At 46.9% G+C, this 15,560-nt stretch overlaps 1 protein-coding gene and 1 pseudogene across 1 annotated transcript in view; one reads left to right on the forward strand and one right to left on the reverse strand.

Moving 5' to 3' along the window:
• Positions 1 to 375: 375 nt before the first annotated feature.
• LOC149334656 (uncharacterized) lies at positions 376 to 1,346 on the reverse strand (annotated as a pseudogene).
• A 1,533-nt stretch (positions 1,347 to 2,879) lies between these two features.
• LOC149334657 (uncharacterized) overlaps positions 2,880 to 15,560 on the forward strand; it is a 101,544-nt gene continuing 88,863 nt past the window's right edge. The window contains exon 1 of the mRNA XM_089557974.1: positions 2,880 to 2,890. Coding sequence (XP_089414100.1) covers positions 2,880 to 2,890 — 11 coding nt within the window. The remainder of the gene's footprint in view (positions 2,891 to 15,560) is intronic.

Below are 15,560 nucleotides of genomic sequence, written 5' to 3' on the forward strand. Positions count from 1 at the left end.
ACAGCAACTGGAATGTGCTCTCCGCAATGCAAAACTTCCTTACAGACACTAAACGGCTGCCGTCTTAAGCTCTGCTCTTTCTCATGATCAATATTTCTCTGGGATGAAAGCTTTCTGAAACGTGGAATATTTAGCCCCGTTCTCTATTTCAGTCACCGATCTCACAGCATTTGTTTAACCTATTTCAATTACACATCTGAGATCCTTTCATTTATTTCCTAATTGCTATTATTATCATGATTATTTTATTTTTCCCCACCATTATTTTCTTGTTTAACATTTTGTATACCTATCAGTTGCCGCCTGTGTCTTGGCCAATCCCCCGCAGTGGGTATGCGCCATTTTCTAGAGGACAACAACAACAACGATCCAGATTCAGCTTTCCGTAAGTACATAAGATGCTCCTTGGGATAAAAGATCTTTCGTGAGGTCTAGGACTGACGCAAGAGTAACACGAAGAGATTCAGTGGTAGGTTGTGAAGCAACCATAAAAGTTGCTTGAGAAATGTGGTTCCTCTCCGTCAGATTTAGTACATCAAGGAACTTCTGGATGACCTGGAAGGTGAACCATGAGGAAAAAAACAGTCAACAATGTTAGAGAAAATTTTCACACCTTTTGCGAGATGTTTCATTTATATGTGGAGGCTAACAAAGAGGGTTCAGCTTAAGTTAAGAACAACGCAGCGAGCTATGGAAAGGAAAATGACAGGTGTAACGTCAAGAGATCGGAAGAGGGCGGAGTGGGTGAGTTAACAAACGCGGGTTGATGACATCTTAGTTGAAATCAAGATGAAGAAATGGGCTTGGGCAGGGCATGTGATGCGAAGGCAAGATAACCGCTGGTCGTTATAAGGGTAACGGAGTGGATTCCAAGAGAAAGCAAACGTAGCAGGGGACGGCAGAAAGTTAGGTGGGCGGATGAGATTTAGAAGTTTGCGGGGATATAGTGGCGGCAACTGAGAAAGGAAAGGGTTAATTGGAGAGACATGGGAGAGGCCTTTGCCCTGCAGTGGGTGTAGTCAGGCTGATGATGATGATTATGACCTCCATTTCCTTCGAGGAGCTTGTTTTTCTAAACTGAGCAGCTTTATGTTTAAAGCATCAAACACACTGTTCACCATGAGCGTGAACTCGCTAGTGCCATCACATTCTTCCAGTCCAGGCTGCTTGAGCTGCTGGTAGACCCTTAGCCCGACTGCAGTACTGCGGCTTAATAGCTGTAAAGAAAGCAATGAATACAGTGCTTTAAAATGTGTCGCAACCGCGCCAAGGAGTTCTAGTTCGACAGTAAATTTGGCACACACTTCAGCACCTTTACTTACCTGAACAGCCAGCCAGACATTCATTTTTCTCATATTCTCAGGGCTGACATACTCTCTAGTCTGTTTAGGCACGACGCGTAGCTGCTGTTTGCCATCAACCACCTGTAGTATCCGGTAGTGGTCATAGTTGATGTTGTGCTCGCCGATCTGCAAGTTTGCAAAAACTTGCAGATCGAAAACAAATACTTCTTCGAAAACATACAATGAATGTTTGTTAAAAGGAACCTTTAGCTCACCATTGCGTACTTATGATGAAGAAGATGGTTGCTGATGCACTTTTTAATGTGCGGGACATCACAAAGGATGTACAGGTGCAGCCCAGGTGCAGTCGGATGGTCCACTTTGTGCTTCGGTGCATGCAGCTTGCCTGATATGCGAAACTGGGACCACATGGCCTTGTTCGTGCTGGATCCATCACTTACAACGGCAACAACAACATCATTGTGCTTGCTGAGTTCTACAATGGCCTCCAGAGCGAGCCTTGCTAACATCTTCCCAGGTGCTGCATGTTTTGTTGCAAAACTCGCAATGGGCTTAATCCAGGAGAGGAAGAGGGGCACGAACATGAGAACCAGTGCGTGGTCAGCAGCTATAGTTGAATCGTGGCCATCGCCATAATTCACAAAGCCGTCAATCTCATAAGTGTGCTTGTTGAAACCAACAGACTGCCGCACCTTCATTTCGTCCAGTATTAATGTTCCGCAGCGCTGCACATCTGATCTGTCCTTCATGAACGCTCCGACACTGGCGAGAGCTACCTTGTTAAACCCGAACTCACAGGTCATCCAACGCATGATCTGTTTTAGCCGGGTGGTTGTCGGAAGTGGCAGGAGCTTCATCTTTACCATGTGTTTGTACGTTCTCGGACTTAAAATTCGTAAGAGCATGCATGTCACGAGCCATTCTAACCTATAGCGCCTTCCATAAGGCGTTTTTGCTTGTGCAGCTTGAAATGCTGTACGAAAGGCCTCCCGCTGTGCATCAGGTAATTTTTCCAGTGCTTTCTCCAAGATATTTGGTGACACCTGCGAGAGCCAGTGATTTGGTGCATCGAGTTCCCTTTTCGCTTTTTCACGAAAAGCAGTTGCCCTAATGACTTTTTTCCTTGGGTTCCTAATTACCCATCGCGCCTTGCGTTGAGACTTCTTGCCCTTTTTTTGCTAAGCGCTTCACTCTGTCTTCAAATTTTGTTTTTCATTTTCTTGCATGGAGTACACAAGGTGTGCTCAGAGAGAACCATGCATTTCTTACTGCGCCATAGACCGTCAGATTTCAAGGCGGTAATTGAGGTTGAAATGCTATGGAAAAGGTCACTTTCACACCGTGTGCAAACATTCAGGAAGTCAATGTACTCATGAAACGTCGTCACGTCATTCAGGCTTGCAAGTGCAATTTTCGATGTAATTTCAACGTAGCTCCTTCCGGCAAGCACACCTCTTACACTGACATCAACAGACAAGTTGTTTCGCACAACTACAGCTTTCTGTACAACTACAACACCTTCACGCTCCTCCAGCTTGTAGATAATAACGTCAACGGCTAAGGCTCTTACGCACCATGTCTCAAAGGTTGGTGTGTTTTGCAGAACAGAAAACCACAGTACATTTTCAAGCGTGCGTTTTTCAGCGGTGACCTCAAGATGTGCGGCGCTCTCTGGAACGTCGAAGCCGTCTTCTGCTCCTCTTTTGCTCTGACAGGCTTTCGAAAACATCGGCGGAAGCCACTGATCGAACTTCGGGTGACTTTCTTGTCGTATTGCTTGAGAGATGAGCCGGCCTGTTCGTGAAAATACATGGCACCGCACCCTTCTTCAGCGTCCACCTACCTCGAGGAATCCTAACGCTAGTTAAGAAGAACTTCTTGTTGGGCGATATGGTGCATACTGTTGTAGGTACGAATTGCGCACAAAGGACACACACAGGAAAAACACGATGGAGACTGAAAGAGCGCAATCTATCAACTGGTGTTTATTCGATTCAGTGCCGCTTTATAGGCAGTGTGCACACGTGCCTACAAAGAGGGGAAGGAGAGGATAAGGAGGCAAATCAATCCCTGCACGAAAATCCATCAAAAACGCTCCAAAAAATTCTTTTCCGCGTTGCACAATGAAACGCAGGTGTCATTCACACATTTATCCCCTCTTGCCTTGATGTGGTATGCCTCTAGAAGTTCACGGGAAACTTTGTCATTATTCCTGCCCAGAATTCCGATATTATTTAGCAGTGGCTCACAACCGGTGCATGGAATGCAACGAGCAGGTAAATTTGCTCCTTCTCTATTCCTAATTGAACGCTGATGCTCCCCTGCGCGTTCATTCATGCAGCGTCCTGTCTGGCACACATACACGCGACCACACTTGAGCGGGATGAGATACACAACGCCCGTGGCGCATTTTACGAATTGTGCCGCATGCTTTATCACGCATGCTCTTCGTCGAGCGCCTTCCGCGCTGATCCTTGGGCACAACCCGGCGAGTTTGCGTGGCGCCGAAAACACCACAGGGACGCCATGCCTATTCGCCACTTTTTTATGTTGTGGGCCACCTTGTGCATATACGGGATGACCGTAGTCTTTCTTCGCGGCAATCGCTCCTCGTTGTTGGCGCGGTTTCCTCTCTTTACCTTCCGAAGAAGGTTCTCGGCCACAGCTGAGATGACCTCGCAGGGGAAGCCGGCTGAAAGCAGCCTGTTTATCTGATTATGAAAGCTGGTGTGCATTGCATGCGGGCATGACTTCGTCAGAGAAGATTCCAGGCACGAGCTAACTATGGCTCTCTTAACTATCTTCGAGTGGGCAGAATCATAGGGAAGAAGCCCTTTCTGCGCTCTCGGTGCGTAGTGCCAGCAGATGTGATGCAGACCAGTCTCTAGGTTGAGATCTAAAAATTGCAACGAACCATGGTTCGGAAGTTCGTGCGTAAAATTTAAACCCTTCCCATAACGTTTAAAAAGAGTTAAAATGCTATCCACTGAATGAGTGGGGGTCAAGGTTTTTTGTTTAGATAAAACAATTAGAAAATCGCCAACGTATCTAAATGCCTTAAGTACACCCTGGTTACTAAACACGGGATCGGTCAATAGCGGCTACAAAAAAATTGCAAAGGGTCGGTGCGACGCAGGATCCAATGCAAATGCCTTGTCGTTGAATGTAAAAGTCATCGTTAAAAGCAATAAAAGTGGCTTGCAAATAAAATTCTAGCAAGGAAATGAAGCTGTCTGCTGGCACACCAGCTGAGTTTCGAAAACTTATTTCACCATTCCTTTCAATACATTCTCTGACGGCAACAAACAATTCATCATGAGGCACGGAATAAAACAAATCCTCCACATCTACAGAGAATGCGTAGCCAATAAGAGCGTTGGATTTCAAAAAGCGCACAACATCACCGGAGGTTTTTGTGGCAAATGGGTCCTCAACTTGTAACCCACTCAGATGCTTCTGCAAATACTGGCTTATTAGGAACTGCCACGAACCCTTCGCACTAACAATTGCTCTGAACGGCACTGAGTCCTTGTGGGTCTTTGCGGTGAAGAAGACCGATGACGCTCTCTTCCTGCAATCAGTTATCGATCTTGCCAGCTTAGTTAAATCAAGATCACTGCACAGAGCCGCGGCCCTGCTCTTGATTCTTGTTGCACTGGGCTTCACGCGTACAAAGTTCTTAGCGATCGTTTGGCCGGCCTTTTCGAAAAGAAGCGTTCGAGAAGAAGCGTTCATCATCGAGAAGAAGCGTGCATCAATACTGACGAACTGGGCGCGGTTGGAAAAGTAAGCAGAAACCCAAGAAATTATAAAAGAAGGAAGACCGATATTTTCAAGCTTATGTATTAGTTTGGCATGAGAAACAAGGTCAAACGCTTTCTTAAAATCTAGAAAAATGACGTCCATCTGCCCTGCTTTGTTTAGAATGTCAGCAAAACTATGTACAACAGAAGTTAATTGAGTGACGGTCGAAAAGCCCTTTCTAAATCCATGCTGGTGTGACGATAGAATGTCTTTGTCATTTAGAAAGGAAGTTATGTAAGTGGCTACAATGTGTTCGATTAGTTTACAAGAAGAAGATGTAAGTGATATCGGACGAAAATTAGTAACAGATGAGGCTGTACCTTTTTTGAGTATTGGTACAATCCGCGCAACTCTCCAATCAGTGGGAACAGTGCCGGTTGATAGGCTGGCATGAAAAATTATGCCTAGAAATTGGGATAAAAGTTCACTATAAAGGCGCAAGAACATATTTGGAATTACGTCTGGACCAGGAGACACTTTTATTTTCAGATTCAACAACATTGAAAACACATCAGCAGAAGATACAATGCTTGGTTCGGGATGGCATGACACAGCACGTTGACATAAGAGGAAATTTGATTTCGTGAAAACACTGTGGAAATATCTGTTAAAATGCCCAGCAATGCTTGTTTTATCAGTGATAAGAACACCATTGTGCAGAATTTGGTCGACAGGTTTGTTTTTCCTGCACAAGTGTATCCAAAACTTCTGCGGAGCATTCTGAATGAAGCTTGGTAGCGTGTGCTCAAAATAATGCCGTTTTGATTGCCCCACAGCCTTTCGTAGAGCACCTTACGCAGCTTCAACAGCGTTTCGGCAGGCACGTGTTCGTTTTAATCGCTTTAGTTTTCGTTTTAGGTGCAAGACTTTACGCGTAATCGAGGGATTATTTTTGTGTGTTTTGTTTACTTTGTTGGGAATAAAATTTTTTAGACAGTACGTGCAGATTTCTTTAAATTGATTCCATAGTGCAGAGACGTCAGTTCCTTGAAAATCACTAAGGCATAGATCAAGGTAATCAAGTACGCTTTCGTCCCTGGCACGCGAAAAGTCTTTCACACAAACAAGCTTAGCATGGGGAGAGTTGTGGGGTTTTTGAATTCTAAATGAAAAATAGACCATACTGTGGTCAGAAATGCCATTTTCCACCGAGACGGAAAAATTTTAAATTCATCGGCTGACAAACACAAGATCAAGTATAGAGGCACAAGTGCCCTGGACACGCGTTGGGTTTGTAACCACCTGTTGAAGATTGTGTTGTAACATAATATCAAAAATGCCATGCGTGCCAAGGCTGGAACCAGAAACAGGACAATTCCAATCAACTCCCGGCAGGTTGAAATCTCCAAGAAGAATAATGTTATCATGAGTGAATTTGGTCATGTGATCAGCCAAATCAGAGAAGAACCGCTGTGACGAATCAGGTGGTCGGTAAACCGAAAATAGAAATAAAGGCCGGCCCCAGCAGCATAGTTTTAACGAGACGCTCTCGTGATCATGAAGATGTGGTAACACAAAAGCTTGAATACCGTGCTTCACCAAGACAGCAACACCACCACTTCTTGATTGTCTATCACAGCGGTATACGCTATACGAAGGGGGGAAAACATCAGCATCATCTATTTCTTCTTTCAGCCAAGTTTCAGTGATTACTACAATATGCGGATTATAATCTAAGATTAGGGCTTTTAGTTGATCGCTTTTATTTACTATACTACGGCATTAAGGTTCAGCAGGCGTAGGTTCTTATCGTTGGGCGGCTGGCGTCACTCCGTGCCTGAACTCGACTGACGACTGGACTGGCGACTGCACAGTTCAACTCTTGCACATGTGGCGTCCTCCCACGCATAAATCGTACTATCCACTTTCAATTTATCGTTTATCAGGGAGACATTCTTTCCTTCTAGTTTTTCGTGCTTAGCACTAGCTCAAAGAAGCTTTCTTTTACGGAGCGTCTCGCGCGAATAATCGTTCTGAACCGATATGTCCGTTCCTTTAAGTTTGAATGAGTTTTTCATGATTTCCTGTTTTTGGTTGTAGTTCTGGAAGAATGTTATGACCTGCCTTGGTTTTCCTAGTTTCCCAATCCTATGAATTCTTCCGATAGACTGGCAGGTGATGCTAAGCTTTTCAGTAAACTTATCGACAACTTTTTCCTTTAGTGTCTACACAGTTTCATTCGGATCTTCAGATAACCCGAAAACCATCAAGTTTGCGCGCCTACTCCGGTCCTCCAAATCAGTGACTTTCGCTTGAAGTTTGTTTAGTGTCTTAGTGTCTCTTCAATGTTCTCGATTCGTGCTACACTGTTTTCTAAGTCAGCGAACTTGGAGGTGAAATCATACATAAGTTTTTCGAGATTTGCCTGCTGTGCTCGAAGGGCTGCAACATCAACTGATAACTTATTCTGGCCAGCCAGCAGTTGTTTTAGAAGATCTTTGGTACTGGGGTCCCCGGTATTTGGGCCGGGATTTAACTCGACATCCCCGCACAGAATGAGCTTGCACACGCTAAACACTTCACAAGCAATAGAAATGCACTGACGTGGGCACGGCAGAACCAAGAGACAGGCGCATTCACTCTTAATAGTGCTATAATAACACTGACCTGCATGAAGCAGAGGAAGCGCATGTTAGGCCACATGCTTGTGCTTGGCCCGCCGTGCCCACTGAACTCGAAGGGTTGCAGATCCTCTTTTATAGGAGAGCTCGATGACGTCACGCCGCTGGTAGACGGCGCTGAACTTGTGATGTCATGATGTACAAGAAAGGAGCAACAGGGCGTTGCTGATACACACGAAGCCGCCGAGCATGCATCAAACTTTGGTCCATCTTGCTGCGATGGCGTTCCGGCAGAGCGAACTAGAAAAACCTGCATGAAGCAGAGGAAGCGCATGTTAGGCCACATGCTTGTGCTTGGCCCGCCGTGACCACTGAACTCGAAGGCTTGCAGATCCTCTTTTATAGGAGAGCTCGATGACGTCACGCCGCTGGTAGACGGCGCTGAACTTGTGATGTCATGATGTACAAGAAAGGAGCAACAGGCCGTTGCTGATACAGACGAAGCCGCCGAGCATGCATGAAACTTTGGTCGATCTTGCTGCGATGGCGTTCCGGCAGAGCCAACTAGAAAAACCTGCATGAAGCAGAGGAAGCGCATGTTAGGCCACATGCTTGTGCTTGGCCCGCCGTAGCCGCTATTGACCGATCCCTGAATCAGGTGTTTAGTAACCAGGGTGTACTTAAGGCATTTAGATACGTTGGCGATTTTCTAATTGTTTTATCTAAACAAAAAACCTTGACCCCCACTCATTCACTGGATAGCATTTTAACTCTTTTTAAACGTTATGGGAAGGGGTTAAATTTTACGCACGAACTTCCGAACCATGGTTCGTTGCAATTTTTAGATCTCAACCTAGAGATTGGTTTGCATCACATCTGCTCGCACTACGCACCGAGAGCGCAGAAAGAGCTTCTTCGCTATGATTCTGCCCACTCGAAGATAGTTAAGAGAGCCATAGTTAGCCCGTGCCTGGAATCTTCTCTGACGAAGTCATGCCCGCATGCAATGCACTCGAGCTTTCATAATCAGATAAACAGGCTGTTTTCAGCCGGCTTCCCCTGCGAGGTCATCTCAGCTGTGGCCGAGAACCTTCTTCGGAAGGTAAAAAAAAGGAAACCGCGCCAACAACGAGGAGCGATTGCCGCGAAGAAAGACTACGGTCATCCCGTATACGCACAAGGTGGCCCACAACATAAAAAAGTGGCAAATAGGCATGGCGTCCCTGTGGTGTTTTCGGCGCCACGCAAACTCGCCGGGTTGTGCCCAAGGATCAGCGCGGAAGGCGCTCGACGAAGAACATGCGCAACATGCACGCGGCACAATTCGTAAAATGCGCCACGGGCGTTGTGTATCTCATCCCGCTCAAGTGTGGTCGCGTGTATGTGGGCCAGACAGGACGCTGCGTGAATGAACGCGCAGGGGAGCATCAGCGTTCAATTAGGAACAGAGAAGGAGGAAATTTGCCTGCTCATTGCATTGCTTCCACCGGTTGTGAGCCACTGCTAAATAATCTCGGAATTCTGGGCAGGAGTAATGACAAAGTTTCCCGTGAACTTCTAGAGGCATACCACATCAAGGCAAGAGGTGATAAGTGTGTGAGTAACACCTCCGTTTCATTGTACAACGCGGAAAAGAATTTTTTGGAGCGTTTTTGATGGATTGTCGCGCAGGGTTTGATTTGCCTCCTTATCCTCTCCTTCCCCTCTTTTTAGGCACGTGTGCACACTGCCTATAAAGCGCTACTGAATCAAATAAACACCAGTTGATAGTTTGCCCTCTTTCAGTCTCCCTCGTGTTTTTTCTGTGTGTGTCTTTTGTGCGAATCCTAACGGTTTGACCGCTAACGACGTGTTGGAAGCAGGAGTTGCTGTCATCAGGCAGGAAATGGAGGTCACACACATAAGTTTTGGACGTTACCTAGAAGTAATTGCGCTGAATTGCTTCTGTCCATGCTTTCAGCACCTTAGGGTCATTCGCAGGCTTGAAAAAATGCCGGTTCTCAGAATTTGCCTCTGTCGAGTCATATCCCGCTCAGCATCCCGGTACACTACACGCCGGCATGTTCTAAATCCTTAGTGTCGCTTTGCAGCATTTACTTCGCTATAAGGTAGCAGCATGGATTCGGTGGGAAATGCACATCACAAGAGAAACTATCGAAGTTTAACAGAGTACACTGTGGGGTCAGTTGGTCATACATATTCTGAACGAAAAAATGTAGCGTTGAAACAGGACACAGAAAGATGAGGCTGTACAGGACGGGGTACTCGAGAAGGGATGTGTCTTTCATTGGTCGATTTCATTCAGTTGTAAGTTTTATCCCCGTCCTGTCCTCGTCTTCCTGTGTCCTGTTTCAATGCTACGTTTTTTCGTTCAGAAACTATCGACACAGAAGCGGCAGGATCCATGAGACTGCTTTCGTATCAGCTCACTTATATGCGGGCAGCGTTGTGCGCGGGCCACCATGTGAAATTCGCCGCATCAACGCGTGTCGTCTGCCGGCGACACGCGGCTGACGACGCAAAGATCCCTGGCCGGGACCTTTGAAGCGGCAAGCATCACATTCTCTATGCAACGAGGTGAATTTGCGACGTTGATAGCCTTTTGCACCCAGGCCGGAGGTACGGAATTCAGTAGGTGTTTGAACTTCTAAAAAATCTGTTATTCTTTTCTTTTTTTTACACAACTGTTAAAACCAGCCAAGGAAAAAATTTATTTAATGCGACGCCTCTCGGCTGTATTCGATTGAGGTGCAGTCAGTTCTGGGAGGTGAGCGCTAAGGGGCCATCACTTCTCGGAATGTAGTGCTTCAACTGCGACCCCCCAGTTTAAGACGTGCTGGAATGAGGAGTTTGGCGCTTTACATCGCCAACCTTACAACGAAGGTCAGCGTGAACGGTCAACAGAGATGCGGCCTGGACATGGCCGACGAAGCAGACTTGGCAATTACTCTGCACAACCGCATATTACCCACCCGAGGAATATTATCAGCAGAAACTACGAGGAGGCAAGCGGTACGTCATGCTTCTATAAACCGCGAAAAGACGGGCTTCCAGCTTTTTCCGATATTTACAGCCAAAAGCACAACCTCGAGCGTCCTGACCTCACGAACCCCAGACGTATAGCGCACGCGGACTTCGGAATTCGTAGATGAGCGCGAGCAGCCGCCCCCGGCGCAGACGATACGGCGCGAGCTAACGTTAATAATTCGCGCAGCAAACTATGACCAAGCGCAGGCAATGGGCGCCGCGGCGGTGAAGAGAAATCGTTGCCTCGGAGATCAAGCGCGATGTTAAAGTACTGATGCTTGAGCTGGTCACGGAGGCCATGGGAAAACAAACGCGGTACTCCCACCACCCGAGAGATGGCAATCGCATCTCTTTGAGATGAAATCGGCGACAGCAAGGGGCCGCATACACGGAGCAAGTTTTCCAACTGTCTTTATCTAGAAACGTTGATGGCAAAGGCCTCTCCCATGTCTCTCTAATTAACCCTGTCCTTCCCCAGTTGCGGCCACGTATTCCCGCAAATTATGTAATCTCATCTGCACACTTAACTCTCTGCCGCCCCCTGCTACGCTTGTCTTCCCGTAGAATCTACTCCGTTACCCTTGAGGGCCAGCGGTTATTTTGCCTTCGGATTACATGCCGGGCCCAAGCCCACTTCTTCCTCTTGAGTTTGACTAGGATGTCATTAACCCGCGTTTGTTCTCTCATCCATTCCGCCCGCTTCCGATCTTTTAACGTTACACCTAACATTTTTCTTTCCATGGCTCGATGCGTTGTTCTTAACTTAAGCTCAACCCTCTTTTTTAGCCTCCACGTTTTTGGCCCATAGGTGAGTACTGGTAAATATACAGCTATTGTATACTTTCCTCTTGAGGGATATTGGTAAACTGCCATTCTTGATCTGAGAGAACCTGCCATACGCGCTCCACCACATTCTTGACGTAGCTGTGTATTTTCGTGCCGCAGTTCAAGTTGTCTAGTCCTGTCATGATGGCTTTGCGGCTTACGGTATCAAAGGCGCCTTTGATGTCCAGTGCCATGATGATGTGTTCTCCGTTGTGCGGGGTGTTGCTGAATACTTCTCTGATTTGTAGGAGCACATCTTGGGTTGAAAGCCTGGTTCTGAAGCCGAACGTGCTGTGGGGTAAAGTTCGTTTTGTTCCATGTAGTTTTGTAGCCTTCTCGCCACCACTCTCTCGTAGATTTTGCCTAGGCACAATGTAAGGGAGATTTGTCTGAGGTTTTCTACTTGAAGTTTCTTGCCCGGTTTCGGGATCATGGTGACTTCCGCTACGTCAAGGCATTTTTGTCCAATGGAACAGTAACAATCGGCCTGGGAGAGCTAAGATCAGAAAAATTCAACACCCCGAACAAAGACAAGCCGCAAGGATCGGTTATTTCACCCATCCTTTTCAACGTTGCCATGATCGGGCTAGCGCAACAACTACAGCAAATCGAAAACATACGACACGCAATGTACGCCGACGACATCACCGTATGGGTAACCAAAGGCTCACTCGGGGAAAAAGAAGAAAGACTTCAAGAGGCCGCGACATGCGTAGAAGGCTATGTCAAGGCAAGAGGACTAGCCTGCTCGACAGAGAAGTTCGAGCTCCTAAGAGTATGACGAGGCAAGAAGAACCGCACTGTCCCCGAGGAAAAAAACCTGAGGCTAAAAGTCCGACTCGAGGGACAACTAATCCCGGAAAAAACACTCATCAGGATATTACGAATGTGGATACAATCGAACCAAAGGTGCACCCACACTCTAACAATACTTAAAACAGCAACCAACCAAGTAGCTCGCATGATAACAAGGATCTCGAGGAAAAGACACGGCATGAAAGAGGTAGACACGCTACAGCTGGTCAGAAGCCTGGTGGTAAGCAGAGTAACGTATAGCCTCCCATAATACCATTGCACAAAATACGAAATGCAACAAGCGGACGCAATCTTGAGGAAAGCCCTCAAGACGGCGCTTCACTTACCACAATCAACATCAACCGACAACCTACTGGCTCTGGGGCCACACAACTGTCTCGAAGAACTCCAAGAAGCGCAAATAATAGCACAATTCGAAAGACTAAAACTATCGGCAACGGGCAGAAGACTCCTGAGCAGGTACGGCGGTGAAGCTACAATAAAGGAGACACAAAGCACGGAGACGATACCAGACGAATAAAGAAACAACATAAAAGTAGCACCGATACCAAGGAATATGGACCCTAACCTACACATGGTGCGAAGAGAAGCAAGAGCAGAGTACGTACAAAGAACACTGGCAACTAGAAACCACACTGTGCACGTAGACGCCGCTACATACACTGGTAACAGAAACCACAAGAAAAGCAAAGTGGCAACGGTGATCAATTCGGACCTAAAAGAAAACACCAGCGTGTCAATCCGGAACTGTACGGTAGTCGAGGCCGAAGAGGCAGCCGTGCCTCTAGCGGCAGCGGAGGGCTACCGATCCAACAGGTCCTTGACAATACTCACCAACTCACAAGCTGCATGCCGCAACTGCTTAAACGGCAGAATCAGCCACAGCGCGCTCCGCATTCTCCGCTCAAGTGGCAAAACCGAAAACAACTAGGCCAAACACACGATAGTTTGGGTGCCGGGACATACCGACATTACGGGAAATCAGGAGGCGGATAGGAAAGCTCGAGGGTACGCAACAAACCGAGCATTCAACAATCCTGACCTCGCTGAGGAAACCGAGCCGGTAGCCCAAAGCTATACAGACATTCTTAACTATTACAGAGGGATCAGACGAAAATACCCGCCCCCACACAAACAACTATATAGAGAAGACGCCGTAGCATGGCGACAGTTACAAACGGGAACATTCCCGTGCCTAAACATCCTAAGTAAAATCTACCCCACACAGTACAAGAGCGAGTGCCCGTGGTGTGGAGACAAACCAACATTATACCATACCACATGGGCATGCCAGAAAATAGACAAGCTACCCTTAATTCAAAACCCGAGTGCGGAACAGTGGGAGATGGTGCTATCCAGCGACATCCTGAAAGTCCAACAAGGACTAGTAAGGCGTGCCCGCAGGGCAGCTACCCTCAGCGGATCCCTGGACTAGAGGAACTGACCCTGATGATAAGTGGAAGTCTCCACCTGAAGCCGCAAAAAATATATGGTAAAATAGAGCAAATAACCGTTTTCCACCACCACCACCCCATTCTTATTCTTCTAGTTATTTCCCTCTCATGATCCGGATCAGCTGTCACTACCTGCCCTAAATAGACATATTCTCTTACTACTTCCAGCACCTCGCCACCGATTGCGAACTGCTGTTCTCTTGCTAGATGGTTGAATATTATTTTTTTTGTGCATGTTATTTTTAGCCCTACCATTCTGCTCTGCCTATCTAATTCATTCATAATGGTAAAGTAAAAGCTTTTAGCGCAAAAAACGACTAAGAAAGGACGGGACAGAACACAGACACAAAGGAGCGCTACTCTCAACTAAATTTATTGCCACAGGAAACAGTCATTTTGTACACCGGTTCCAGTACAGAATCTGCTCACATTCTGAAGACTGCGTACATGCGCACACGCCAAGTGACGCTGTCGATCACACATCTTGTAAGATAATCCTATCTAAAAACTTGTACTCTTAGAGTACAACTTCATCGAGGGGCTGCTGACCCATACAGATCCCTCTTTCTGATGTGGAACGCCTCTGTCAACACCCGAGAAGCCTCATCTTTGCCTCTTCCGATAACTCGTGAATGTTTTAGCAATGGCACGCATGTCCCTGCCCGATCACAGGATCTACAATGAACAGCCAAGTTTGCTCCAGTCACCTGCTCAAGGCAACTTTCATGTTCCCGCAAGCGCTTATTCAAACGTCCCAGCGCTGTACTGGAACGGGTGTATAAAATGACTGTTTCCTCTGGCAATAAATTCAGTTGAGAGTAGCGCTCCTTTGTGTCTGTGTAATGTCCCCGTCCTTTCTTAGTCATTTTTTTTGCGCTAAAAGCTTTTACTTTACCAAGATGAACCAACTCGCCCAGAAGAACGTGTTACTGAACTTCATTCATAATGCTTTGCAATTCATGTCCCGAGTGACACAGCAAGGCAATGTCGTCAGCGAATCGCAGATTACTTGCGTATTCTCGATTAACTCTATCCCTAACTGTTACCATTTCAGCCACCGGAATACCTACTCTAAAGGGCGATTCACACGACGGTCCGTTTGCCCGCGGTCCGCGCACTATGTGTTCATGCGTCACCATGGTCAAGCAAGGAAGCTCAGGTGCCTCTCCCCTCGCGGGAACCAGCGGCCCGCGAAGATGCGTGCGCTACGTCTGGCAACTGGGCTGGCAAGAAGGGTCAAGTCATCGAGGAATTGGACAGAGGGCCGCACCCGCTTCGCATTGCTTCCTCTGCAGTTCAATAAAGTCTTTCTTTCGTTCAATCGCACAATCATAGCTCGGGAGGAAAAACCTGTTCGACCAGCTCTGCCAAACTCTCTAAAATAATCTAGCAACTATGGTACACCCAGCGCGTCGTCTGCTCTTTTGGACCGTCGCATTCGCCTGACGCCATTGTACCGCAGGCCAGTTTTCAGTGGCGCGTGAACAGGTAATGCGCGGGCCGCGGGCGAACGGACCGTCGTGTGAATCAGCCTTAAACAGGCAGTGAATAGCATAGGCGAGATCGTGTCTCCCTGCCTGACCCCTTTTCTTATTGGAATTTGACTGCTGACTCTAGGAGAACTATAGTTGCTGTGCAATCGTTATAAATATATTCAAATATTTTCACATAACACTCTTCTACACCCTGATTCCGCAATGCCTGCATGACTGCTGAGGTTTCTACTGAGTCGAATCCTTTCTCGTAATCAGTGAACACTATATATAGGG

The sequence above is a fragment of the Amblyomma mixtum genome, chromosome 8 (genome assembly GCF_055824585.1).
Source record: "Amblyomma mixtum isolate Tamu chromosome 8, ASM5582458v1, whole genome shotgun sequence".
In the NCBI taxonomy this organism is placed as follows: Eukaryota; Metazoa; Arthropoda; class Arachnida; order Ixodida; family Ixodidae; genus Amblyomma; species Amblyomma mixtum.